Source organism: Prinia subflava, chromosome 5 (genome assembly GCF_021018805.1).
Source record: "Prinia subflava isolate CZ2003 ecotype Zambia chromosome 5, Cam_Psub_1.2, whole genome shotgun sequence".
NCBI lineage: Eukaryota > Metazoa > Chordata > Aves > Passeriformes > Cisticolidae > Prinia > Prinia subflava.
In genome coordinates this window covers 60,746,944-60,772,318 of record NC_086251.1, presented here as the reverse complement: position 1 = coordinate 60,772,318, position 25,375 = coordinate 60,746,944, and the positions used below count along the sequence as shown (strand labels likewise).

The 25,375-nt window shown below is 52.1% G+C and overlaps 1 protein-coding gene across 2 annotated transcripts; it reads right to left on the bottom strand.

Annotated features, from left to right (window-relative positions):
* Positions 1–15,570: 15,570 nt before the first annotated feature.
* BMP4 (bone morphogenetic protein 4) lies at positions 15,571–18,887 on the bottom strand. Of its 2 annotated transcripts, none has more exons than XM_063399662.1 (3): positions 18,727–18,887; positions 17,581–17,957; positions 15,571–16,637 (listed from the first exon to the last, which is right to left on the bottom strand). In XM_063399662.1, exons 1-3 carry the CDS (start codon positions 18,753–18,755, stop codon positions 15,796–15,798), a joined length of 1,248 nt encoding a protein of 415 aa, XP_063255732.1. In that variant the 5' UTR covers positions 18,756–18,887; the 3' UTR covers positions 15,571–15,795. The 2 variants fall into 2 exon arrangements, with proteins under 2 accessions (XP_063255732.1, XP_063255733.1); XM_063399663.1 differs by having other exon boundaries at positions 18,723–18,856.
* Between the last annotated feature and the right edge of the window lie 6,488 nt (positions 18,888–25,375).

The window sequence follows — 25,375 nt, the reverse complement described above, 5'->3', positions numbered from 1 at the left end:
CATAAATCTCCCAGAAGTTACAAGGCCTCATTCAACCTCCCCGTGAGATAAAACAACATCAGGGTGTCATGATGGGATCTTTTTATTCCTTTTTTTCCCTCTCTTTCCAACACATAGACCTGGTGGAACGACAAGATGGAAAGAGCTGGGATTGTCCAGGATGATCCTTCAGCAGAGCTTGACTGCAATGCAGTGATTGGGAAACCTGCACTGCTGCTGGGACCCATGGGTGGGTATTAGGTAAAACAAATTAGGTTAAAAAATCAGCACAATATAAAAACAAATATATAATGTAAATAAATACATCTATATTATGCATTTACAATAGCAATATAAATAAAGATAATAAATACAAACATACAAATATGTTCCCAGAATAAAATAGTTTAGGTAAGACTATGCCAGAAGTAAAAATAATGAGTTCTTTAGTGCTGCAGTTGTGGGGGATATTATTATTGTTAGTAGTAGAAGTAGTATTAATTTCTTGTCATTGTTGTTGGTGCTGTTACTATTTTATGCTGTATGTAATTACTTCCGTTCTTAAAAAGTAGCACCTATGGCAAGACACAGAAAAATAAAAAAAGAAGATGGAAAAAACCCGCCATGTTTAAATTTGTTTTTTTAATAAGCAGGCTTAAAGCTTTGATCAGAAGAAAATGCCAAAAAGAGCAACTGAACTGTCTGTTCTTACCTGGAGTCTTGTCACAGTTTTGCAGTTGCTGACTATTTAAAAGAAGCTCAGACAATCAGGTGGTGTTGAATAAAATTCAGAATTTTAGCCATTGGTCATCTCTAATATCATGACACCTGTTTAGATATTTCATTAAAATTAAGAGATAAATATGAATCATTTATTTACATTTAATGAATGTAAAATGAAAAGTTTGGGGTAATTTCTATATCAGAATCAACAGTGTGATGAAACCAAAGTGAAACCAAACTAATAAAATAAAATGAAAAATAATAAAGTTAAAATAAATTTCAGAAGGTCTGTTTCAGAAAATGCCATTTTTAAATTTTGCACTGAAACAAATCAGGCTTCCTTGAATTTCAGGAGATGAAGAAATGAGGATTTTGTCCTTTTTCTTTGACCAAATCCCGTCTTCTACTGGAAAAAAATAATAGATACCAAAACCGTAATTCAATCTGTTAAACTGTGATTTTTGGGCCCCACGTGAGCATAGGTGAAACAATATCCTTGTCCACAATCCCACGGAGCTCACAGCAATTACGTGAGGCTGGAACAGCATTTGTAGTTACATATTTTCAGATCCTAAAGGATTTCATCCTTCCCAGTCCCAGGACACTGAGCCAGCCCATCCATTCCTTATTTCCTCAGACAAACAACAGGCTCATGGGGTGGTTGGGGTTGGAAGGGACATTTAAAGGACAGATTTTTCCACCCCCTGCCATGGGCAGGGACATCTTCCACTGTTCCAGGCTGCTCCAAGCTCCTTCCAGCCTGGCCTTGGACACTGCCAGGGATCCAGGGGCAGCCACAGCTTCCTTGGCACCCTGTGCCAGGGCCTCCCCACCCTCATCCTAAACATTTTCTTCCTTATATCCAGCCTGAATCCATTTTCAATTTAGAACCATTGCCTCTTGTCCTAGCAAGCATCACCAGGGAGGGACAGGGGAATCCTCACTGCTGGGAAAGGGAAGAATTCCCAGATTCCCTGAGCCCAGCCCTGGTGGCATCACCGAGTGACAGCCAAGCAAGAGCAGCCCTGTGCAGCCCCTGCAGGGATTTCCTGCAAGCCCCTCTTGACCTGCCACAGCTCCCCACTGCTGTGGGACAGAGCTGAATTGCTGGATGCTGCTGCCCTTGCCCAGCTCTGCAGGAATGGAGCCGTGGGTACCCTGCACAGGGCACTCAGGCTTTCCTGTGCCCCATCAGCAAAGGGAAGGTGTTTGGGTTCCATGGGCAAACAGCTTCCTCTGGAAAGATCTTCCCTCTCCAAACACGTGCCTGAGCCACTGGACACCGTTCAACTCAGCAAAGTCATCAAGTTAAGTCATCTGAGCACATTTTTGCAGCGAGAGGAGGCCGTGTGGTGGGCTGGCTGGGGAGAACAGTTGGATCCAAGCCTCCCCGGGGGGAACAGATGGGATGACACGCTGGAGCCCGGCTGGTTTCCTACAGCACCGTCCACTCGGGCTCCCCAGCTTCACTGCAGACACTCCACACCCAGAGCAGGGGTGGTACAAAGCCACTTCCACATCTGCCTTCTGCCCCAGAGCCACCCAGAGGGGCCCCTCTGCTACCTGGCCCGGAGCAGAGCAGCTCTGGGGCTGCTCCGTGTTGTTGTTGTTGTTGGTGCTGCTCAGCACAGCTGAGGCATCTTCCTTCCAGATGTTTGCAGGGTGTGTTTGTGCTCCCTCCGCTGATGCGTGAGAACAGTCACAAGACGAGATGCTCAGCACCAGCCAAAATGCCCCAGCCCAAAGCGCAGCCTTGGTTTGCACCTCACCTGTCCCCAGAACGATGGGGTTTGTGATTCCCTGCGTGTGTAACACAGCAGTGAGCGCTGAATAAACAAACAGGAAACCCTCGGGTCTGACGACGTCGCTCGAGAAAGGCACAACAGCAAAAATTCCACTTATCTGAGCATCCCTCCCAAATCTGCTTCCCACACAACCTTTTGGGACATCACGTTTGCATCAGTTTCCTCAATTACTGATCCCATCACCGGTGCGGTTCTTCGGGCGGCTCCCAGGGGGACGAGCCGGGGGTGGGAGCGGAGGGGCTGCACTGACCCCGCTCTTGTTTTCCTGAGGGCGCCTGAGGCCACCAGCCGCGGGCTCTCGGCTTGTGACCTAACCGGGGTTCCTGGAAAGGCGATTCCTTGGATTTTCATCCTGCACCTTCCTCCTGGCTGAGCTCACAGCGGTGACACCAGCGCGGCCATCCCGCGTGTGTGACACCGAGCTGGGGTTTGTGGCGGTGCCGGGGGCACCCGGGACAGGCGGGGACGGAGCCCGGGGGGGCGAGGGGAGCAGGGACAGAGCTCGGGGGGCCGAGGGGAGCAGGGACAGAGCCCAGGAGATCCGAGGTGAGCACGGACCCGGAGCACGGGAAGGGATCCGCACCCCTGCACAGGCACCGGGAGATCCGAGGTGAGCACGGACCCGGAGCACGGGAAGGGATCCGCACCCCTGCACAGGCACCGGGAGATCCGAGGGGAGTAAGGACCCGGTGCTTGGGAAGGATCCGCACCCCTGCACAGGGACAGACCCCAGGAGATCCGAGGTGAGCAGGGACAGAGCCCAGGAGATCCGAGGTGAGCACGGACCCGGTGCTTGAGAAGGATCCGCACTCCTGAACAGGCACCGGGAGATCCGAAAGCCCCGAACACGCCGCGCAGTCGAAGGAAATCAGAGCACGGCATTGAAGGAGCACTTGGAAAACATTAACAGCTCGTTACTGATGGTCTGTTTAAAAAACCCCATTAATGTATACACACATGTCCCTGGACAGCACGTTTACCCCCAGCTAATGGCAGTGAGTGGAAGCTGGAATGATCTGTGCCTAATGACTGAGCAAACTCCCAGCCCTCCCTCATTTGCGCTTTTCCCGCACGGGCTCCTCCTGACCTCTCCAAATCCCATCCCAATTACAGCCTCCCACTTCCCCTTCAGTGTAAATAAATCCTGCGTGGCGGGGATGGCTGCTACCAGCGCAGATAAAAGCAGAGCAGGGACAGCACAACCTGCAGCCGGCTCTGGAAAAGGGAACGAGAGCAAAGCACGGGAGGCAGGGAGGGAGGGAGGGACGGTGGGGCTGAGCCGTGGGCTGGGGGTGACACCCTCGGGATTCTCAGAGCTTGGGCACAGCTCTGGGGGGAATTCAGAATCATTCAGGCTGGAAAAGACCCTCAAGATCAATTCCCACCATTCCCCCAGCACCGCCAAAGCCACCACTAGCCTGTGTCCCCAATTCCCCACATCCACAAGGCTTTTAGATCCCTCCAGAGAAGGGGACTCCTGGGCAGCTGTGCCAGGGCTGGACAACAGTTCAGGAAGAAATTTTTCCCAATATCCAGTCTAAACCTCCCCTGGCCCAGCCTGAGGCCGTTCCCTCTCCTCCTGTCCCTGTTCCTGGAGCAGAGCCCGACCCCCCCGGCTGTCCCCTCCTGTCAGGAGCTGTGCAGAGCCACAGGGTCCCCCTGAGCCTCCTTTGCTCCAGGCTGAGCCCCTTCCCAGCTCCCTCCTAGTGCTCCAGGCTCTTCCCCAGCTCCATTCCCTTCTCTGGACGCATTCCAGCCCCTCAGTCATGAGGGGCCCAAAATTTAACCCAGATCTTGCAAGGAGGAGATCCAGAGCAGCAGAAAGATACCCACACCAAATAGATGGATATCCAGCAAGTCCCTATGGGTTATCCATACACCTGAGTCTTCTCCTTGCACAGGAAACTGCCTCAGGAAACTTGGGATCTTCCCCTGGGGAAAAATGCCATCTCCCCAGATGTATCCAAGAGGGCTCTGAGAGAAAAAACCTGGATCCCTGTTGGCTTCCTGGGGCATCCTTAGGCTGCTGCTACACTGACAACATTTTCTCTGGATTTCTGGAAGCTGAAGAGCACTTTGGGCACTGGGGCAGGGTGAATGCCACATGGATACTCCTCATAGCACAAGGGGAAGGGAGAGATTGAGACAGCTGAAGCCACCCAGGCTGTTCACTCCTAAATCTCACCTCTAAATGCATCTTCCTCAACTTGCACCCAGCCTCATCCCTGGGTTGGGCTGCTGGGACCTCCCCCTGCAGTTTTCCCAGGAGCCAGCACTTCCTTTGTAATTCCAAGCCACTGGTGTGTCACAGGTGTGGCAGGTCTTGGGTTTCAAGTTGCTGGAGGCTGGGGGTATCTTTTAGGTGTTTTTTTTCCCTTATTTGTGGGCTTAATGTGGGACTTTTCTACTGATCATTAAACAATTACCCTGTGGCTTGAAATTGTTTTCAGAGGACTAAATGATGTTATAATGCTCTGGAACTGTCAGCTTAATATATGGGGCTGTATTCAGCATAAATTACAGGCAGTTTCCGTGCCACAAAAGCCGCACAAGTCCGTGGATCCAGCCAAAATATTCAGCAGAAGGTTGTGCCAGGCCGCAGGGCCCGCTTTGCCAAGACATGCAGGTGTTCACCATGGAGAGCAGCCCCACCACTGATCCAGGAGATTCCACATCTCCTCCCAGGCAGCCACAATCTCCTTGGGACACCTGAGCCGAAGCTGGTGTGATCCCAGGAGCCGCAGTGGGGATTTTGGGAGCTGGTGCAGCCCTGAGGGGACACAGCCTTTCCCCTGCAGGTGCAGGAGCTGTGGGTGGAGACCTTGCCAGTAGTTTTGGAGAGGTTCGGCCCCAGGCTGCAAACAGGGCTTGGAGCCTTGGGCATCACTGGAGCTTTGTGGCGTTGAGGTGACACAAGGCCATGCAATTTCTCCTTGCTCATGAGGCAAGTCCCTCCCTGCCAGGAAAGCAGAGAGTTTGGAGGCTGGAATATTGAGGGACAGATTTCAGACACACAGTCCTGGAGACAGGGCCCAGCTCTGTGGGACATCCTCTCCTTGACCTCCCTCTTCTGTGCCTGCCACAGAGATGGTGAACTCCAGGGCAGAATCACAGAATCACCAGGCTGGAAGAGACCTCCAAGATCATCGAGTCCAACCCAGTCCTAACACCTCAACTAAACCATGGCACCAGTGCCACATCCACTGTTTTATTAAACACATCCAGGGATGGTGACTCCACCACCTCCCCAGGTAAACCATTCCAATAATTTATGACCCTTTCTGTAAAAAACTTTTTCCTAATATCCAGCCTATATTTCCCTTGGTGCAGCTGAAGACTGTGTCCTCTTGTTCTGTCAGTGCTGCCTGAAGAGAGAGACCGACCCCACCTGAGCACAGGCACCTTTCAGGGGGTTATAGAGAGTGATGAGGGCACCCCTGAGTCTCCTTTTCTCCAGGATAAACACCCCCAGCTCCCTCAGCCCTTCCTCACAGGGTTTGTGCTCCCAGCCCCTCTCCAGCCTTGCTGTCTCCTCTGGGTGAGCTCAAGCGCCTCAATGTCCTTCCTGAACTGAGGGGACAGAGCTGGACACAGCACTCAATGTCCTTCCTAAACTGAGGGGACACAGCTGGACACAGCCCTCAATGTTCATCCTAAACTGAGGGGACAGAGCTGGACACAGCACTCAGTGTCCTTCCTGAACTGAGGGGACAGAGCTGGACACAGAACTCAATGTCCTTCTTAAACTGAGGGGACACAGCATTTGGAGATGCTTCTCACCCTGAGTTCCCAGCAGATGGGAAATGTCATCCACAAGCCTCAGGGAACATGGGAATGATGGAGTCCCACCAGCTTTTCATGGCAAATCTGTCCACTGAGTGCTGGCTCCTCCAAGGCGGGGATGGAAGAAAATTCAGCAGCATTTTTGTGGCAGATTCTTGCACTTGCTTGGCCTGGCTGTGCCTCTTCCAGGGAGCAAAGGGAAGAGCCCTGTGTCCTCACAAAAGAACAAGGTCAGGAAATACTTTGTCCATCCCAGCTCCTGGTTCTGCTGAGTCTGAAATGAGTTGTCCAGAACAAGATAAACGGAGAGCAGCGGATGTGTGCAGGATGCCATGGGCTCTGTGCAAAACATCCTGTTGTCCTCTGCATTGCAAAGTGGCAGGGACAAACAGGGCCCATCAGGGTGGACACAGGGCAAACTGTCCCATCTCTGCACCAGGGATCTCCTTTAGGATGGGAAACTTCTCTGTCCTGCAATCTCGTTTGGGTGGCCTTAACTGCTGGATGGGCTGAGCTTGGTGTCAAGCATCCTTCAGGAAAAATTAACTGCAGTAGAGACAAACCTCCTACCACGGTGTCAGAGCAGGGCTGAGAGAAGGGAGGGCAGCACCCGGCCCCCAAAGCACAGGTGGCTGTCCTGTTGTCACGTTTTGCTCCACAAATGACACGTTCCAAGAGAACAGTTCCAGTCTTCACTCAGGTGGCCTCTGGATCAGGCCCACCCAAACCGGTCACATCTGCCCCCAAAACCAGAAAACATCCACCTGTGTTTCACTCGCTTTTCTGGGAGCATTAACACCTTCCAGGCACAGAAACCCTTCACCTTCAAAAGGAAAGGGGAGAGAGAGAAAGGAAAACCACACAAAGCAACCAGCTTAGCCCCAGGTACAAACTGAACAACACCAACCCAAGAGGAGCTGACCTGGTGCAGAAGGGTTTCTCCACACGGGGCTTCGGGTCAAGCAGGGCTCTGGGGATGCCACGTGGCAAAATGATGGGGTGGGGGAGCAGTGTCAGGATCGTTGTCCCTGGTTGTCCCCGGGATGCTGGGATGAAGCCACCACCCCTTTCCCAGTACCACGTCCAGCCTGCAGCTGCAGACAGCCGTCACCGCCCCGGCTGTGGGGTCTGGCCATGGTGGTTTGGGACTCCTTTCCCACAGAAGATGCTCCTAACCAAAACCAGATTTGATTCCCAAATATCCCCAATCTCCCTCAAAGCTTACAAATCTTCCACACCTGTGTTTGCTCACTGCTGCTGCTGGGCCCTGCCCTGGGAGGGACGATGTTTATCCCACTCCTCCACAGCTATTTACAATGGGGTTTTGGGATGGAGATGGAGCACATATTTGTCTAATGGCAACAGGGCAGTGAATTTAATTCTCCTCATTAACAGTCATCAGCTTAACGGGAAGCAATAAAAGATTTTTTTTTTCAAGAGCAGCTGCTTGTGAGATAATATTTATGGCCAGGGCTGTCAGCACGATGAGTGCATTGCTGGCTTGTGAGGGGGGAAACTGAGGCACGAGGCCATCCACTGACCCACCCTGGACCACACAGATGGAGGTGGGAAGAAAATCCAGCCCTCCTCTCTCCCATCCTGAGGCCGTGCTGCCCCAAGGCCACAGAATCCATGTTGTTACAACGAGCCAGCCATTCATCCCACGGGAAGGGGAATCTCTGAGCAGTGCTGTGTTTCCAGCACCCAAGAGAGTCACAGCAGGGCACCCCAGCCTTTTTCCCTCCATAAGCCACTTCAAATGTCTGACGGGCTGGGGACAGCAAATGCCCCTTCCCGTGTCCCCCCCCACTGCCCATCAAACCAGGAAAGGGAATTTTGACCCCATTCTGATGATGAGAAATGATTCTGTCTGAGGTTTCTTCTCTTCTGACTGTGGCTGGTGACATCAACAGTGAAGCCTGGGATTGCAGGTGGTCCCTGAGGGGTCCTTTGGGTCCAGGTGCTCACCTGGCATCCTGTGCCCAAAGCTGCAGAGATCCCAGCAGGGGAGAGCTGCTCTCTGCTCTCCTGAGAACATTTTATTTTCCCATTGGTAAAGAGGAGTCACCTCCAAACAAGGACAGATTTTTGACCTGGGTAGCCCTGTTGAAGGGGCCCATCTGGGATCTCATTTCTGATAACTGGATGGGTTTTTTCCCCTGTTCCCCAAATGTTCCTACTCAGAGATGAGCAACCCTTCCCTCTCACCAGTATTTACCCCAAGACACGCACAAAATTCCCCTCCAGCCTCCTGTTTTCCTGGCAGAACCTGAGCAGGCTGTTCCCTAAGGTTGTTTGATCCTGATACCAGTGCAGTAAAGTCTGAAACAACTCCCCATGAACGCAGGGATCAGAAAACCACTCAGCATTTAGCCCTGCCCCTGGCAGCTCTAGGGGAAAATCCTTACTTCATCCATCCCAAGTGCAATCTGGGCTCTCTCAAGTTGTTTTCTGACCAGCAAAGCCCCCAGGTCTTTGTTTTCTGCCACATCCAAGAGAACGGCTCAGCTCTCCGTAGAACTTTTCTCACTACATTTCACTGCTTGTACCACCAAATTTTTCCCCCCAGATTCCATCCTGCTACTGAGGCACATGTGAGTCCTGCCCAGTGCTACCATTGGTTAATCAAATTAAAAATATTATCTTTGCAAATGATCCTTGGGGACTGCCTCTTACTGGGAAACTGTCCAGCTCTACAAACCATCTTTCAAGGAATGCTGCCATGATTATTTTTAATCCTTTTAAACACCAAAACAAATAGTGACTCCTTGAGCTGTATGTGTTGAATCTCTTCAAGGGACACCTAGAAATACCTGTTCCTGATGAGCCCAGAAGGATCAGGATGTTCCACAGGATGTCTTGCTTGGTGCCTCTGCCAGAGGCATTCATGATGTGAAGGCCCTTGGATGAGGGTTCCTGTGGGGAAGAACAGGAGGAGCCTTGTGGGGCTGGAGCCTCTCCTCCGACACCCAGGAAGGAGTCAGTGGTGGAATAAGGCCCTGGGTTTCCTCTTTGATGTAGGACAACAGCAAGAAACTCCCCCAGGGCCAGCCCAGCAGCGTGGGGTGCCCTCAGAGCAGCCCCAGAGCTCAGCCCCAGGGCCCAGCCACCAGCACCATGGGGCTGTGCTGCTTCCACCAGCTCCACCCCACAACTTCATCCCTTTACTCCCTGCTCCCCAAAGAGCTTTTATCAGCCTGGAGAAGCATTTGCAGAGAGTCACAGACTGGTTTGGGTTGGAAGGGACCTGAAAGCTCATCTCGTTCTACCCCATGCAGGGACACCTTCCACCAGAGCAGGTTGCTCCAAAAATCAGGGACATGGTTGGCTCTTCACTGAGCTCCCCAGTCCTCCTCCTTTGGAGATAACTGCTTAGTGTGGCATTCAAGCAGAGTGTTTGCTTCTATTTATTTAATTCCCTGTTAAACATCCTTCAACCTGCACATCCTGTCCAGGGCTCCCGCGGTGAGGTGTGAAATCAATTTGGCATTTCTGAGCTAATCTTGGCATGAAGGATTTCACTGATTCCAGCACTGAGCAGCAGGTGTGCATAACAGCCCAGACAAAACCCACAGAGCCAAGAGCAGCAATGCAGATTGTCACCATCTTCCCTCAAATCCGATACTGAAACAGCCCAGTCTGTGTCAGGAGGACATTTCGTAACACATAATCTCATATTAGTGAAGGAGCAGGTGAGGGGTGGGTGGATTTCTTGGAACACCACTTGTTCTTTGCCTGTGGGACTCCACTGTGCCCAAAAACATAAGGACTGTGGGGCATGAAGATGAACTTCTGGGTGCTGGTTTCAAAACAAATAAAAGGCAACAGTTCAAAAGGAATGGATAAATGAAGTGAGGGAATCTCTTGCACAGGATTACATTGAGAAAAAACAAAGTTATAAGACTTCTAAAGTAATTCTATCAGTTACTGGAAGTGAAGTTCACAGTCGTCTATTAAATATAGTGACCCTGATTTTGGATCTGGAAACTCTGACCTGTAAATACCTGGAGATTGATGGGTCCTGCAGAAAAAAAAAATTGTTATGGGCCTGCTGTGTTCCTGCCTTCTCCCACAGGACCAGGTGGACTTTTGGAGAGAACTAGCACAGCCTTTTTTCCTTTTTTCAATATGAATATAGAATAACTTCAACATTTTCCATCCATACTCTGCTGGAACTGGAAGCCAAGGTCTCATCTGGGAACGGTGTGGTCTCCCTGGATCTGCACATCTGTGATCTCCAGGAAAAGGGAGAAACAGAGCTAAAGTGGAAAGGAAAATCTGCATCCATAAATACATTCTGTCCAGCACTTGAATGAAGACTGGAAGAAATACTGATGGTATAAACACCTCGAGGTGCAGCCACACCTGGAGCACACAGACAGATCCAAAGCTGGGTTTGGATAAGGATTTCCTTGGCCCCCTGATGTTTTGTAATGGGCAGCTCACCACAGGTCCTTCCTAGGATGAAATCCTCCTGGTGATGGCCTGGCTTGAGCACAAGGCTCAGGCAGCCCTTGTGGTCTGTAACACAACTCTGGGGCTGGGAGTGATGCCCCATCCCTGGAAGTGTCCAGGGCCAGGTTGGACAGGGCTTGGAGCACCCTGGGATAGTGGAAGGTGTCCCTGCCATGGCAGGTCTGGAATGAGATGGGCTTTAAGGTCTCTTCCAAGCCAAACCATTCTGAGATTTTATGACCCTGCTCATTGCGGGGGGGTTGGACTACAAGACCTTTAAAGGCCCCTTCCATTCCAAAGAATTCTGTGATTCTGTGATGCCTCTCGTGGACATGGATCTCATGAACTCCACTGTCACTGCTCAGCACAAGGGATCAGAGCAGCTCTCCACAAGGCAAACCAGAGCTCTGGGAGAGCACAAGGGATCAGTGGGATCCTGCTGTTCTTGTGTAAAATATGGAATCAAGGCGTGAGCAGGAGGCAGTGGATGAAAAATGCTGACTGTATGAAAAACAACACAGGGCTCCAGACTGGGGCAAGTTCTAGATGGACCACTCAGAACCAAAGTCCCAGCACTTTTTTTTCATCTGCTGGGTGGAATAAATTACTCACAACTGATCCAGAAGAGCTGGAGAGCCCCATGGAACCTTCAGACCTCCTTGAATTCTGCTAAGGTGCAAGTGATGGGATTTTTCCTTCAGTGATTGTGTCTTAGTGGATTACTCTGCAGTCAACTAAGGAGCAAGTTTGGGGCACTTCTTTAGGAAGCCAGGTGAAAATAAGGTATGGAAAGTCCTTTTTTTACACTTTCAGACTTGAGTGCAGCATCCATGTAGTGGATGAGCATTGTCTGGGCCATTTCTGATGCTCCCTGTCAGTATCACTGCTGCCTAGAAAACAACATGGACTTTGTAGCTTCCTCTCCATTATATTATACAGGAATCCACCTCTGGTTTGAGGTGAAGGGATGGATCTTCAGGAGGTCAGACTCTAGACCAGAGAAGAGTTTTGTGCCACGCCACAGGACAGAGGCTGAGGTGTCAGATACCTCTTCTGGCTCTGCCTGCTCTTCACACGTGACTCTGCCCAAGCCTCTTCATCTCTCTGTGCTCAAGACCTCTATCTATAGGGGTCAGTGATGTCTCCTCTTACCTGTGTCAGTCCTGTGATTTCAGATACAAACTGCACAGCAGAGGATCTTCAGAGCTGCTTTCATCCTATGCAACCTCAGGATAAAGAGAACAAAGCCTCTGTTGATGCCAAGATTTCCAGGTCATCCCAGCCTGACTGTGCTCATCATTTTGGGATAGGTGAGTTTTCCAGAGGTGTCCAAGCACTGCAGCAGGGAAGGGCCCAGTCCTCCTTTGCTGGCTCTGCAGCAAAGCCTCTGTGCTCCTCCCAGAATAGCAACGTGCAAACCTCGGTGCTTCTCTTCCAAACCCATTTGCATTTTTAGAAACTAATTTGCAAAGCCTCTGCCACTGTGGCTACAAGCAAAGCCTTCTGTCTGTGCAGCCTCCTCAGCCACAGCATCTCTGCGGCAGCAGCTTTGCTCAGCGCAATGCTGGAAACATGGACTGGGGGTGGATTTACACCTGGGAGGAGAAAATCCTGCCTGAAGACTCCTGGGATCCTAAAACCAACAGGGAAAGGGTTGGGGATGGGGTCACTTTAACCAGAGGTCTCTGGGGGGAGCTCCTGACCCGTGGCAAAGCCTGGGATCCCATTTTCCAGCACACCTGACCCCAACTCTCACCTGTGCTCAGCAAAAACACAATTCCAGAGCATCCAGTGGCTCTCACCACCACCACACTGTGACCACTGGAGTGCAGGGAGCTGGTGAACCCCGCTGAGACCTTCTCCTCATTTCCTGTATCCATAAGCCACACTGACAGTGCTTTTCAGGTATCCAAAGTCACAGCCTTCCTGGGGAAAGCACTGAGAGGTCTCGTCGTGGTGAGCTGCAGAGCATCTCCCATCCAGCTCACACCTCTGGGCAGGCTGGCCCATGGACACCACAAGGACACCAGATGGTGACAAGTGGCTGCACACCCACCTTCAACCTGCTCCCCTTTTGTTCACAGCTTGGGCTGAATAAGGGGGGGATTAAACTGATATGCCTTATCTCAGACCTCCCAGGGATCCCTGCACCGGCCAACACAAACACGGCTCTGGCTCTGAAATGAGGCACATCTGCAAAGAGTAAGTTCTGTGCTCAGGGGGATGATGGCACAACACATTTGTCATATTTGTAAGCAAAGATAAGCCCTGGTTGCCTGAGACTGAGCCTCACTCCAGGTCTGCCCTGTTGAAACCAAACCAGCGCTTCTACGGCAACAGAGCCCTCACCAAACAGACAGGATCGGTCACCACCTTAATTCCAGCACGGGATTAAACTCCAAAACTGCTGCAAGAAATGTACAAAACAACAGCCAGAAACACTGTGTGGGATTCCAGGGTCTCTCCACCTCAGCACTTCAGTGCCAGCTTCCCAAAATCAGCCCTGCTCCTCCTGGCCAGGATGGTGAAGAGAGCTCAGGTCAACACCATCAAAACCCAGCACAAACTGAGGTGGTGGGGAGAGAAACTGGATGCAAAAACTGTCAGATGGAAACTAGAAAGGGACTGATTCTGGCTTCACTACAGTTTTAGTGTGTTTTCCTATTTTTAAATGATTTAGCAGTTTGAGAATTTCACTAAGTGCCTCTCCAATCACACAAGGTTGTGCAGGAGTTTGCCACCCGTGGCAAAGGACACACACAGGGAGGGGAACTTTCAGCCCGTGTTCTGTGGAAAATGCAGAAGTTCAGCTGTGATGAATAAATTCCTTAATGCATCCCTGAGTATTTTGTCCCTGAGATCACATTTACTGTCAGCAGGTTTACAGCCACAGTTTAGATTCCTATAAATTTCACATAATTAAAATACTTTTTTTAAAACAGTTGACTGCTCTCCTACACTTTCAGAGCAGAGCAGCCTGTGTAGGATCTCAGCAATCCAGGCAAAGGAGAATCTCCCAAAGGCTTCAGGACAAGAGCAGCACCTAGAGAAAAGCAAGTGCCTGTGCCTCCACAGGGAGAAAGCTTTGATTTCATCATTGAAACGCAATGCAAAAAGAAGCACCAAAATAAACAGCTCCATAAAGCAGCAGGAACGCAGCAAAGCAGTTGGAGGCTCCTCCAGAGAGAGTGACCTAAATCCAAGAGGCATTTGTGCCGAGCTGCTCAGCTCCACAGCACCCTCACAGCCGCCGGGACAGCCCGGGATGCACCGGCCAACCTGGGAGAAGCCTCTTTGTTTTTAGTAAAGTCACAGCAATTTTTAAAAAATTTTGTTTTCCCAAGGTACCCTCCCGCAGTGGCTGCCCCACATCCAAGGCTGCCTGGGGGCCCGGGGACCCCTTTTCCCACCCGACCCCGCAGCAGCCGGGGTTATCGAGGGAGATGTGTGTAATTGCCCTGTCAGGCAGCTGAAAGGCGCTCGCCTTTAGCTGATGCCACTTCAAAATGAAATTCTTTCTTTGGCATGGCTATGTCTGATATGCAGGCATCAAAGGGGAGGCAGCAGGTCGCCGATGCCCCAGGCCACACATTTCCCTTCTAAAGGCAGGAATGAGAGTGTCAGCTCGGGGCCGAGGGGGCCCCGGAGAACCAACACCCATCGCTCCTCCGTGGGGTGCTGGGAGCCTGGGAGGACCCCCCAGCACCCGCAGACACCCGAGGGCTCTCCAGCAGCACACGGGACCCTGTGGCCTCAACACGGCTGGGATGGAGGGGTGGGAAAGCCTCAGTGGCACAGAGGAGGTCGAGGGCGAGGGATTTTTCTTTCCAAGAGAACCACGGGGCCACGCTCTCCTCCCCCCCGCAGCTCCCATCTCCTCTCTCCACCTGCACTCTTCAGGGAGCCAAGGCTCTTGGCAAGCTCTCCGCTCCACTTTTTATTGGTTTCAACGAAGCTGCCCCTTTCGGAGGGTTGGAAAGCTTCAATCGTTAAAGGAAAAGGATTTAAAAAAAGGAAGAAAAAGAAAGCATCATGCACCCTTCACCCTGCTGTCCCTTCCCCACTCCCACGATGGCCCCACACCACCCATCCCAGGCACAGCTCCCGATTTTCCAAGCCAAACAGAGCCCCTCCAATGCATTTGAGGCAGGGTTTTCCAGGCCCTGGATACCTCCAACTGTACCTGCTCCAATCACCTTCCTGCTCGGAAGCAATTTAGAAAGGACACAGCACAGGTAGCTATTAGCTAACACATATTTAACTGCTCCAGATATCTTTTTTTTTTCCTTTTTTTTTGGCATTGTAATGGAGTGATTTGATCTTCAAAGGACTCGTGGAAACCTTTGAAGCTTCCCAATCTTCAGTGGGGAGGGGAGGAGGGGGGGGGAAATGTTAATAGTTTTAAAACCTGGGGAACCCTGAAGTCAGAGAGAGGGTATAAAACCCAGCGAGTTTAGCATAAAGCCCTCAGGTAAATCTTCACCTTCTTTTCAAATGCATTTTTGGCGGGTTGCTTTGGAAAGGCTTGGGCCAGGTTAGCAAGGTCGGCTCTATTCCCAGCGGCTCTTAAATCTCCAGGGACCCTCATCTCCCACGTGGCACAACCCTGGCACCAGGGGATCCGCGGAACCTCGGCGAGAAATAGAAAGACTAAAATTTGCAAAGCCTTTAAGTGAAAAAAGGGTGGGGGGGGGGGGGGGGGGCGGGAAAAGGAGTGGAGAAGGAGGGAGAGGGGTAAGAAGATAAGGAGACAAAATAAACTCCCGGCTGCACTCCCAGCCAGCACAGCCTCAGCAGCACCCTGAGAGGCGAGACACAAAATGCGTTTACCTTTAAAATAATGACTCATTTTATTTTTTTCTTTTAATACGTAGTTATAAATATATTTTGTCAAAATATATGATCATTATTGTCAAAAACATTTGCACATAAAGTCATAAATAAGGTCAAGGTGAACGTTTAGTTTAGAGAAGAGTCCAGCTATAGCAAGCAGTTCTGGGGTGGGACGGGAGGGAGAGAGAAGGGGAGGAGAGGGCGGCGGGGAAGGGGGTCAGCGGCACCCGCACCCCTCCACCACCATCTCCTGGTAGTTTTTCAGGACCACCTTGTCATACTCATCCAGGTAGAGCATGGAGATGGCGCTGAGCTCCGTGGGCACGCAGCAGGCCTTGGGAATGCTGGAGTTCACGGAGTTCACCAGCGTCTGCACGATGGCGTGGTTGGTGGAGTTGAGGTGGTCAGCCAGAGGGAAGGGGCAGTCCCCGTGGCAGTAAAACGCCTGGTAGCCCGGGGGTGCCACGATCCAGTCGTTCCAGCCCACGTCGCTGAAATCCACATAGAGGGCATGGCGGCGGCAGTTTTTTTTGTTCTTGCGGGAACGCTGGTGTTTGGGGCTCCGGCGGGCCCTGCGGGTCAGAGCGTGGCCTCGCCCGTCGTGCCCAAAAGTGACCAGGAGCGGCCGGAGCTGCGCCCAGTCCCCGCGCCCTTGAGGTAAAGATCGGCTAATCCTGACGTGTTTGCCCTGATGAGTCTGTGTGTGGTGGAGGTGGGTGACCTCGATCACCAGCCCGTGGTTCGGCTGCTTGTCCTTGGTCCACCGGATCACGGCCGGGCTCACATCAAAGGTCTCCCAGCGCGTCACGTTGTGGTGCACCAGCCGCGTGTCCAGCAGGCGCGTAATGGCCTGGGCGCGCTCCGACAGCGGCTTCATCACTTCGTAAATGTTTATCCGGTGGAAGCCCCTCTCCCACGCCGCGCTCGGCTCCTCCACCTGCTCCCGGTACAGCCGCAGCTCCGCCGAGGAGATCACCTCGTTCTCCGGCACGCTGCTGAGGTTGAAGACGAAGCGGACGCGGGGCGCCTCGCTGGGACCCGGGACGGTCTCCAGGTGCTCTAGAGGAGAGCAGGGAGGGGGGGAAGTGGTAAGACAAGCAAAGGAGAGCACGTCAGCCTCGGGGCACCCGGCCACGGCCCGGTACAGCCACGGCTCACACCCACGCTTCACCTGCGCGGCAGCCAGCGGCTCCTCTCCGCTCCCCCGCGCATCCCTCCCGGCCGCACCGGGAGCGGCTCCTGTCCCGGCACCGCCGGCTCACCCGCACCTCGAGCAGCCCAGCCCTTCCCATCTCGCCTCCCCGTTCGGGGAGACTTTTCCCCTTTAGCTTTTCCTCCCCCAGTCTCTCCAAAGTCATCTCCCCGGCGAGATGCGGCGCCACGGAGCACAGAGGTGCCTTGTTACGGGGGGCAGGGGGAGAAAGAGAAGCAAATTCCAAGGCAGTAATGATGCGGCTGGATTAATAATTCAGATTTACTTTGGAAAAGAAACATCCGCTAGGAAACATTTGGATCAGATTACAAGGGTCTATTGAATAAACCTTATAAACACACAGCTGTAAGTATTAAATTCGAGTCGAGGTTTGGGGGGATTTTTTTTTTTTTAAGAGTAAAAGCAGGCAGCAATTGCTTTGATAGTTCAAAAGAAACACTCCAGGGGCGAGATCCCGCCCTCGCTTTACTCCCGCATCCGATCCAGAGCCATTAAATCCACGCGAGCCCAGGGAGTGACCCCGAGGCAGAGGCACCGAAGGAAACTCACTGTTGTCAACAGAAGCAAAAGCACTTCAAAATATAGTCAAGCTCGGGTTAAGCACAGGATGCTGGAAAAAATACCGAGCAGCACGCCCGTCACCCACACACGGCAGGCTGGGGGGGTGGTTTTCCTCCCATAAATTTAGGGCCGGGCACGTCCCGCTTCTAAAGGCATTTGTGAACTTCCAAACGCAAGGAAATCCCGATCGCTACCGGGGCTGGGAATTTACCGCCTCCCATCACTGACCTTCATGGTGGAAACTCCTCACGGTGTTTGCCCGGCTGGTCGATCGCTCAGGGTACTGCAGGCTAATTTCCTGGAGGCTTTCCTCCTCTTCTCCGGACTGGAGTCGATAGAGATCCAGCATGTAACTAGGAATGACGGCTGACTTGCTGGGCTGAGGCCGCCTTCGAAGCCCAAACATCTGCAGCAGAGTTGTTTCGAAACCCCGCAAGAGTTCATGGCTTTGGGCAGAGCGGCGTCCGGATCCGGCTTGTCCCTGAAGCTCTGCCACTTTCTTCCTGCCGGTCTCAGGGATTAGGCTAGCATGGTTAGTACCTCCTAGAAGGACTTGGCATAGTAGGATGACCATCAGCATTCGGTTACCAGGAATCATGGTGTCTCTGGGGTGCAAAAAATACGACAACAAACAAGAAGGAAAGTCAGGATGAGAAGCGAAACCCCCCTCCTCTTCCGAATAAACTTAAAAATAATAATAGTAGTAGTAATAAATGGCAAAAGGACACGGGGAGCAGCCCCCATTCGAGCGGCAGCCGGAGCGCCCCGGCGGGCAGGGACCGGCCGCGGTCCCCGGGCTGTCCGCAGCCCCGCAATCCCCTCGGGCAGGCGGGCTCCCGGCGCATCCCGGCCCCGCTGCCCCCTCGGGCAGGCGGGCTCCCGGCGCATCCCGGCCCCGCTGCCCCCTCGGGCAGGCGGGCTCCCGGCGCATCCCGGCCCCGCTGCCCCCTCGGGCAGGCGGGCTCCCGGCGCATCCCGGCCCCGCTGCCCCCTCGGGCAGGCGGGCTCCCGGCGCATCCCGGCCCCGCTGCCCCCTCGGGCAGGCGGGCTCCCGGCGCATCCCGGCCCCGCTGCCCCCTCGGGCAGGCGGGCTCCCGGCGCATCCCGGCCCCGCTGCCCCGCCGGGACAGGACGGGAGCGGGACGGGAGCGGGACCGGCGGCGGCGGCGCCCGGCGGGGAAGGAAGGGGCGCGCGGCTCGGCGCGCTCCGGAGCCTCCGGTTCGAATCCCGCCGCCAAACCCCGGGAGGGAAAACCGGGATAACAACAACATAAAGTTTTTCTTTGAAAAAAATAAATTAAAAAAATAAAGCCCTGCGATGAAAACAAAAAGCGAGGAGCGAGGCGGAGGAAGAAGAGGGCTGTACTCACTGACAGCAAGCAAGGCATATCAGCACAGTCCATGATTCTGGAGAGCCAGCCCGGACCCAGCGCGCCGAAAGCCCCGGGGCAGCGGCTGCCGAGCGCCTCCCGCGATCGCCGCCCGGCGCAGTGCGGCCGCCGCCGCCGCCGGCCCCGGTTTTCTGCCGGCCCCGCAGTCACGTGGAGCCGCGCTCGCCGCCAGCCCGGCCCGGCCCGGCCCGGCCCGCCGCCCCCGGCCCGCCCCCGGCCCGGCCCGGCCCCGCGGGGGACGGCCCTGCCCGCCCCGCCGCCCGCGCCCGGGGAGCGGGGGGAGCGCGGGGACCCCCGGCGGAGCGGCCGCGCTCGCAGCCTCGGGGCGCGGGACGGGGTCGGGCGGTGCCCCGGGATCCCCCGCGCCGCTCAGGTGCATCCCCGGGGGACCCTCCCGCCCCGCCCTGTCCCCGCACGGCCGGGGCGGGGTCCCCGGGGAGGTCGCAGCACGGCGGGGAGCGGGCACCGCGGGGCTCCCCGAGGGACCGGGCTGGGAAGGGAGATTCGGGACGGGAAACTCGGGAAGCGGCGGTCCCCGATGAGAAGGGAGGGAGAGCTCAGGAACGAGAAGCAGCCGCGCGGGGGAAGGCAGGGCGGCAGAGCGCGGGTTGCTCCTGCGCTCCCACCACCCGCCAGCCCCGAGGGTCCCCTCCCGGGGGCCGGGAGCCCGTTGCCAGCAGCGCGGGTTATCCCCGGTGCCTGCCCTGGATTCCCGCTCATCCTCCAGGTTTCTCATCCTTCTCCCTGGCTGCCTGAATAGCCCCCTCCCGTTCCCCACCAGGCCGGGTTCCCAGACCCCCAGCGAGGTGTGCAGCAGGCGCCTTCCCAGGCCCGCACGGGCTGCGCACGGCCACAGCTGGCGGCTCCAGGCAGGGACGCACAGGGATCTCCCGGAGGAAGGATGCTCCCTGTTCAACTCCAGGATTGCTCTGGGCCAGCTTTGGGCTGGGAATAGGAACCAGGCTTCCCCCTCCCAGGTTGGGGTTTGGGACAAACTGGTTTAGCACAGTAACTGGACACAATGTTCTCAGACACAGGGTGCGATTCTGGGGGCTGTCCTGTGCAGCACCAGGATTTGGACTCGGAGATCCTTGTGGATCCCTTCCAGCTCAGGATATTCTGTGATTCTCTGACCTACTGGGGGTGATGTATGAACACGGTGTGGAGAAGGCAGCTCTGGCGAAAGACCTTCTGAATGAAATGTGATGGATGCACCATACTTTGGAGACACGGAGTAGACTGGGCGACCCCATGGTAAATAAAGCCAGCTCCACCAGGACATTAAAATCTGTCCCTTTACCCAGCTGGGGTATCCCTTTGTGTTGTGCAAACTCTCACCCACAGTGAGAATGCAGTTAATTTATGAGACCAAACGATGTGGTCCTGGCGTGGCCATGGGAACTCCTCAGTTCATCAATTAACCACAACCAAAAACCAGCTCAGAAATGATGACTGTGGCCACAAACCACGGGGCTGCTGTGCCTGAGCACAGCAAACCCACACCAGCACCTCGGTGTCCTCCCAGCACTGCCCCAGAGCTCACACACCATCACAGACGCCTTCCTTTCATATTTCACTTTTTTTTTTCTTTTTTTTTTTAAGCTCAGACCTGACCCATGCATTAGAAAAGCTCAGGGATGTCACTGAAAGGACACGCACAGATAAAAGGCAGTGCTGACACTGTAATATCTCTGAGTTATTCCTATACCACTCTGAGTTTAAAAGAAACATCTGTTAGCAAGGTATTTGGACTATGAATCCATCAAAATTTGTGAAATATTGCTATCGCCATTTCAAATGTATCACACTGTGTGTTATTCTTAACAAGGAAAAACAATTTGGGGAGTAGCTGCTGTGCAACTTTTTTTTTAAGTTAAATAACATTTTCATTGAAAATACTCCAGTCTATAAACAAAGTTTACATGAGGGCCTGTATAGCGCTGCTCCTAAAACAGACCTCTGGACTGGGAAAAGCAACCGGCTCCCTCTTTGTGGGATATGTTCCTCTCTTTGTCTGAAGACCTCACTCGGGTTTTGTAGAGATCAGAGAGTGGCCGTGCTGGAAATGTTTGTCCTGGTGGAATTCAGTCTCACAGCATCCAGCCTGCTCTCCCAAGCCATCCTGTTAAGCTGAGATCCCAAAAATTGCTTATGTAACGCTGGTTAACCGTGCCCCTGTGCGAGGAGGTGGCCAGCTGGGGCCAGAGAGCCAGGGCACAGCAGTGTGGTTTGGGCTCTCGTAGGAGGCAAGAGCGTATTTGAGTAGCTCCCTGGTTACTAAGAAGTGTTAGTCATGGGGAAAGCTGTAGTATTTATTCCGTAAAATGTAAATACATAACCCAAACCACAAAGGAATAACCATGGATGGAAATAGTGTAGCGTTTACTGAAGGAGCTGGGCTGCCTTTCTACAGAAGCTGTATTTCCTTGGCCCCATAGAGCGTAATTCACCTTGAAGGGAGCTTCTGCTCCAGCCCATGGAGTTACACATCGGCTGAACTCGGTCCAGGCACACTAAACAACCCAGTGTGTTATATATTCCAACCAAAAAAGTGATGCCAAAACGGAGCTAAAAATACAAATGTGGAAGGTTTGAAAAGCAAACAGTGCTTAATTCAGCGGTAGATGCAACATTAAAGATCCAGCCCATCAAAAACAGAGAACATTGTGTCTCCACTCAACTCAACTCAGCGATCACACCTCACATGGGCAATGGGGGAGCAAAGGTGGTCTTGCCTGTGACCCAGTCCCAGCCTAAGGAATCTGCTGCCAGGTTTTTTCTCTCTCTCTTTTGTGGAAAACCTGGGAATCTCTGCACCTGGATGGCAAAATCATTGGTCCCTTCCAGAAAAAAAAGCATTGGGGTATTGGGGATGTCACCCTGCAAAGACTGGCCAGACCAAGGAGTGATCCCTCATGTGCAGACCTTGGCTGACTGTGCTGGTGCCAGTGAGAAGCCCAGGAGCTGGCAGGTGTCCTGGAGCCCCAGTGCCCAGCTCTGCTCACAGGGGTCAGGATCTGAGGAGCTAACATTTGCTCACTTCTGTTTCAACCTGCTGACTGTGGGTTTGCCCAGACACGTTCGTGATAAAATCCCAGGCACTCACGTCTGACCCATTTCCAGGTTTTGTGTGCTCAGGACCTACCAGCAAGCACTCCAGGTCGATGTTCAGCACCTCTAGAAATTAGGCCAGCTCTGTTTACAAGGGAAACTTCTCTAATGGCAGCATTTCAGGAGATGCCTCTGGACTCAGACCTTCCCAAACCAGTTCTTGCATCCTCTGTTATTTTTAGAGCAGCTGCACCTTTTTAGGCTCTAAAGTCAGCAAACAACCCGCCTCGGGACAAAACAAAAAGAAAGGAAAAAAGAAAGAAAACAATAACAACAACTGCAAAATAACTTGCCTCACCAGATTTGTGCTTGAGCAGAAACAAGCCTAAACCCATAAACAAACAAACAAACAAATAAATGCCTATGTCAGAGACATTTTAATGACATGAATTACAGGAGGAGATGCCTGTAAGTGTGCTAAGATCAATTCTCTCCTACCCTTTCCTTTCAACTGTCTAAGCTTGTCAGTTAAAACAAAGGGAACTGAGCAAACAACTCCAAAGGGATTACCTTTTCCAAAGTAGCTCTTCACTAAAGAGCTGAGAGGTAAAAACAAGTGCAGCTGCTTGAATGGCAGAAGGAACCTTTTTAACAACCAGTCTGAGATTTTCATGATTTCTCTGAGTGCTTCAGAGCTGGCCTGTTCTACCAGAATATTCTACCTCCTCCTGAATAAATAAATTCATACTTCTCCTAAAACACAGAACTGGGCCCAGCTTGGACTTTATTTCTGCTTTACATTAAAGTGTCTCTGCCAAGGTGTCAGGACCACGTCTAGAACCACTCCTGAGCTAAGAGAAGAATCAAGTTCAGCACTGCTCTTTTACTCCAAACAGGCTTTTTTTTTTTACAAATCCCTACAAAAACATTGTGTGGGAACATTAAAATAATGCAGTTCTAAAAAGGCAGTCTTTGGTAATCAGACACAAGGCAGTCGAAACAGTAGGATTGTCTGCTCTTTTCTATTTTTAAGTTTTTAAGGATGATTTTTATTGTTTTGAGACTGCTATTAAAAGGTTGGCTGTCCCACGCAGGGTGAATCTTAAGTTGCTGTTACTTGACTCATTCCCTTTGTCACTTTTCAGAAATGCCCAAGAGTGAGCAAGGCTAGAAAAGTTACCCCTCGCTGTTCATACAGACACTGTCTGCCTTCTGCTGTGAGAGTGTGAGGTCTCTGCTGCTAAATACTGTTCATCTAGAGATGCTGGGCCTCAAAACTCAGAGGTCTGGGTCTTTCAGGCTGGACATCAGGGAGAATTTCTTCACAGAAAGGGTGGTTAGGCATTGGAATGGGCTGCCCGGGAAGGGAATGAAGTCAGCATCCCTGGAGGTGTTCAAAAAACAGCTCAGTGCTCTGGTCTGCTTGGGAAGGTGGTGAATGGCCAAAGGTTGGACCAACGATCTTGGAGGTTTTTTCAACCTTAGTGTTTCTATGATTCCATGATCAGGGAAGTGCTTCAGCAACACGACTCATAAAACAAAGCCATTTTAATGGTCTGTTGTTAAAATTCCCCTGAGCTGTGTTAGAAACACATCTGTTGTAAAATCAGCTCCACATCAATGGGTTTCCTCGGGGATGTTACAGAAGAACATGCACTGATCTCATCCAGCTTTTGGGAAGAATCTCTGCCTTTAGCCCACGTTTGCTTCCACACTTTGTTGCTCCCCACTCCATCAAAGCCTCATCCCTGAGAAGCAAGGAGGACTTTAAGATGAAGAACTCATTCCTCCTGCTCTGGAGTTGTGGTTGGTACTAATAAAGACCATCGTTCTCCTAACGAGCGCCGTCCAACCATGTGGCTACTGGAGATAAGCAGATTCCTTTGGGATCTGAGGAATCATGAAGGCTTTTGGAGAGCAGACAGGGCTGGCAGCTCCCTGCCCTTACAAACCACTCTGTGTCTCTAGCCCTGAGACGTGGCTTTGCCTGAGTTCTGTTACTGACATTTTGCCCTCCCTTGCTGCCAAAATCTGCAATTCCACACAACCACGTAGCACCTCCAGGATGCTGACATTTGTCCTTTAATTGCAGCTTGAGACCTGCTGCCAGCAGAAGACTTAATGATCTCAATCACTACTACAAGGTGTAAATAAGCAGAGCAGGACCACTGCTGCAGAAATAATTCACGTGAGCTCTATTGGATTTTTAGCAATAGCAAAGGACTTCACAGGTAGGTGCTATAGGGGAAATGTCAGCACATGGATGAATTTTGAGTTCATTCATGTGACCATCCTCACCTGAAAGCAAAGAGGGAGGATCCTGCCCAGGAGTCCCTCTTGGGAAACATGGCTATGCCCTGTGCCCTCCATCTCCAGCAATCACAAACTGGTGGGGCTCGTTTGTACCAGTTGCCTGGTGACAAGGTTCATACTCACAATTAATCATCATTCTTAGAAAGTGCTCACTGAATAAACTTACACAGGGTGTGTGTGAGCAGAGCACGAGGCTCCCACAGACACGTGACACTGAGAAGATGGTTTCTGATGGAAAGGCTCCTGCTCATTCTGTCATAGAAGAGTTGGAAGGGACCCACAAGGATCAGAGTTCAACTCCTGGCTCTGCCCAGACACCCCAACAATCCCACCTGTGCCTGAGAGAGTTGTCCAAACACTCCTGGAGCTCTGGCAGCCTTGGACCCATACCCATTCTCTGGGGAGCCTGGGCACCCTCTGGGGGAAGAACCTTTCCTGATATCCACCTGAACCTGACACAGTGCAGTCCTTCCTGACAAAGATTTCAGCAGGATCTACTCCAGCCTAGTGTGGCAAGGCTCTCTGTTCTATTATTGATTAAGCAAGCTAATGAGTGAGGTGTTAGCTGGGATTATTTCCAATTAGAGACATTCTTACTTACTGTTACCTGCTCTGCTTCTTTGTGGAACAACGAAAAAACCCACTTATAAGGAGAATCAAACTCCACCTTTCTCCCAAACAGCCACGACCAAAAAATACTTGTGTGGGAGCACAGTTTGTGTCAACAGCAGTGAAACCTGAATTCATTTTTGGCTCTTTTCTGCATAAGCAAGTATCTATTTTCCTCTTCCCTGCTTCCATCATGTACAGACACTGACTCAGCAGCCCAAAAGGAGGCCTTTAGCAACCTGGGAATTTCAAAGGCCAGAGATCTGGTGCAGAGCTGCAAGTACTGGGATGCCTCAAGGAAGGTTGTCCTAGTGATGAAGGATCTGATTTGGACTTCAGAAGGTCTAGGTTCAGCTTTGTGCTTCTGTGGCAGTGACTGAATCATCAGGAATCTACTTTATCCAAGTGGTTAAGGGTATATTAAACAGTGAAGAGTAATTAAAAACATGGGAAAGGAGGCAATTAGAATTAAAAGCAGGTCAGAGCCTCCATTCCGGAAGAACAAGAGCATTTTGCACCATTGTCAGAAATAAATTAAAAAATAAACATTACTTCTGAACAGGTCCTCAAATTCCAACCCAACAAACAAAAGTCTTTCAAACCCTTTGAATGGGACTCCAAGTCCTGGGAAAATCCTGGAGGAGTAACAGGACATAGAG

What these genes read in the sequence shown, in the direction of transcription:
- BMP4 (XM_063399662.1), bottom strand. Translation starts at nt 18,755, where the DNA reads ATGGACTGTGCTGATATGCCTTGCTTGCT. An exon ending in GCTGATATGCCTTGCTTGCT is followed by an intron (nt 17,958 to 18,726) that starts GTCAGTGAGTAC and finishes TTTGCACCCCAG; the next exon opens with AGACACCATGATTCCTGGTA. An exon ending in GAGGAGTTTCCACCATGAAG is followed by an intron (nt 16,638 to 17,580) that starts GTCAGTGATGGG and finishes GCTCTCCTCTAG; the next exon opens with AGCACCTGGAGACCGTCCCG.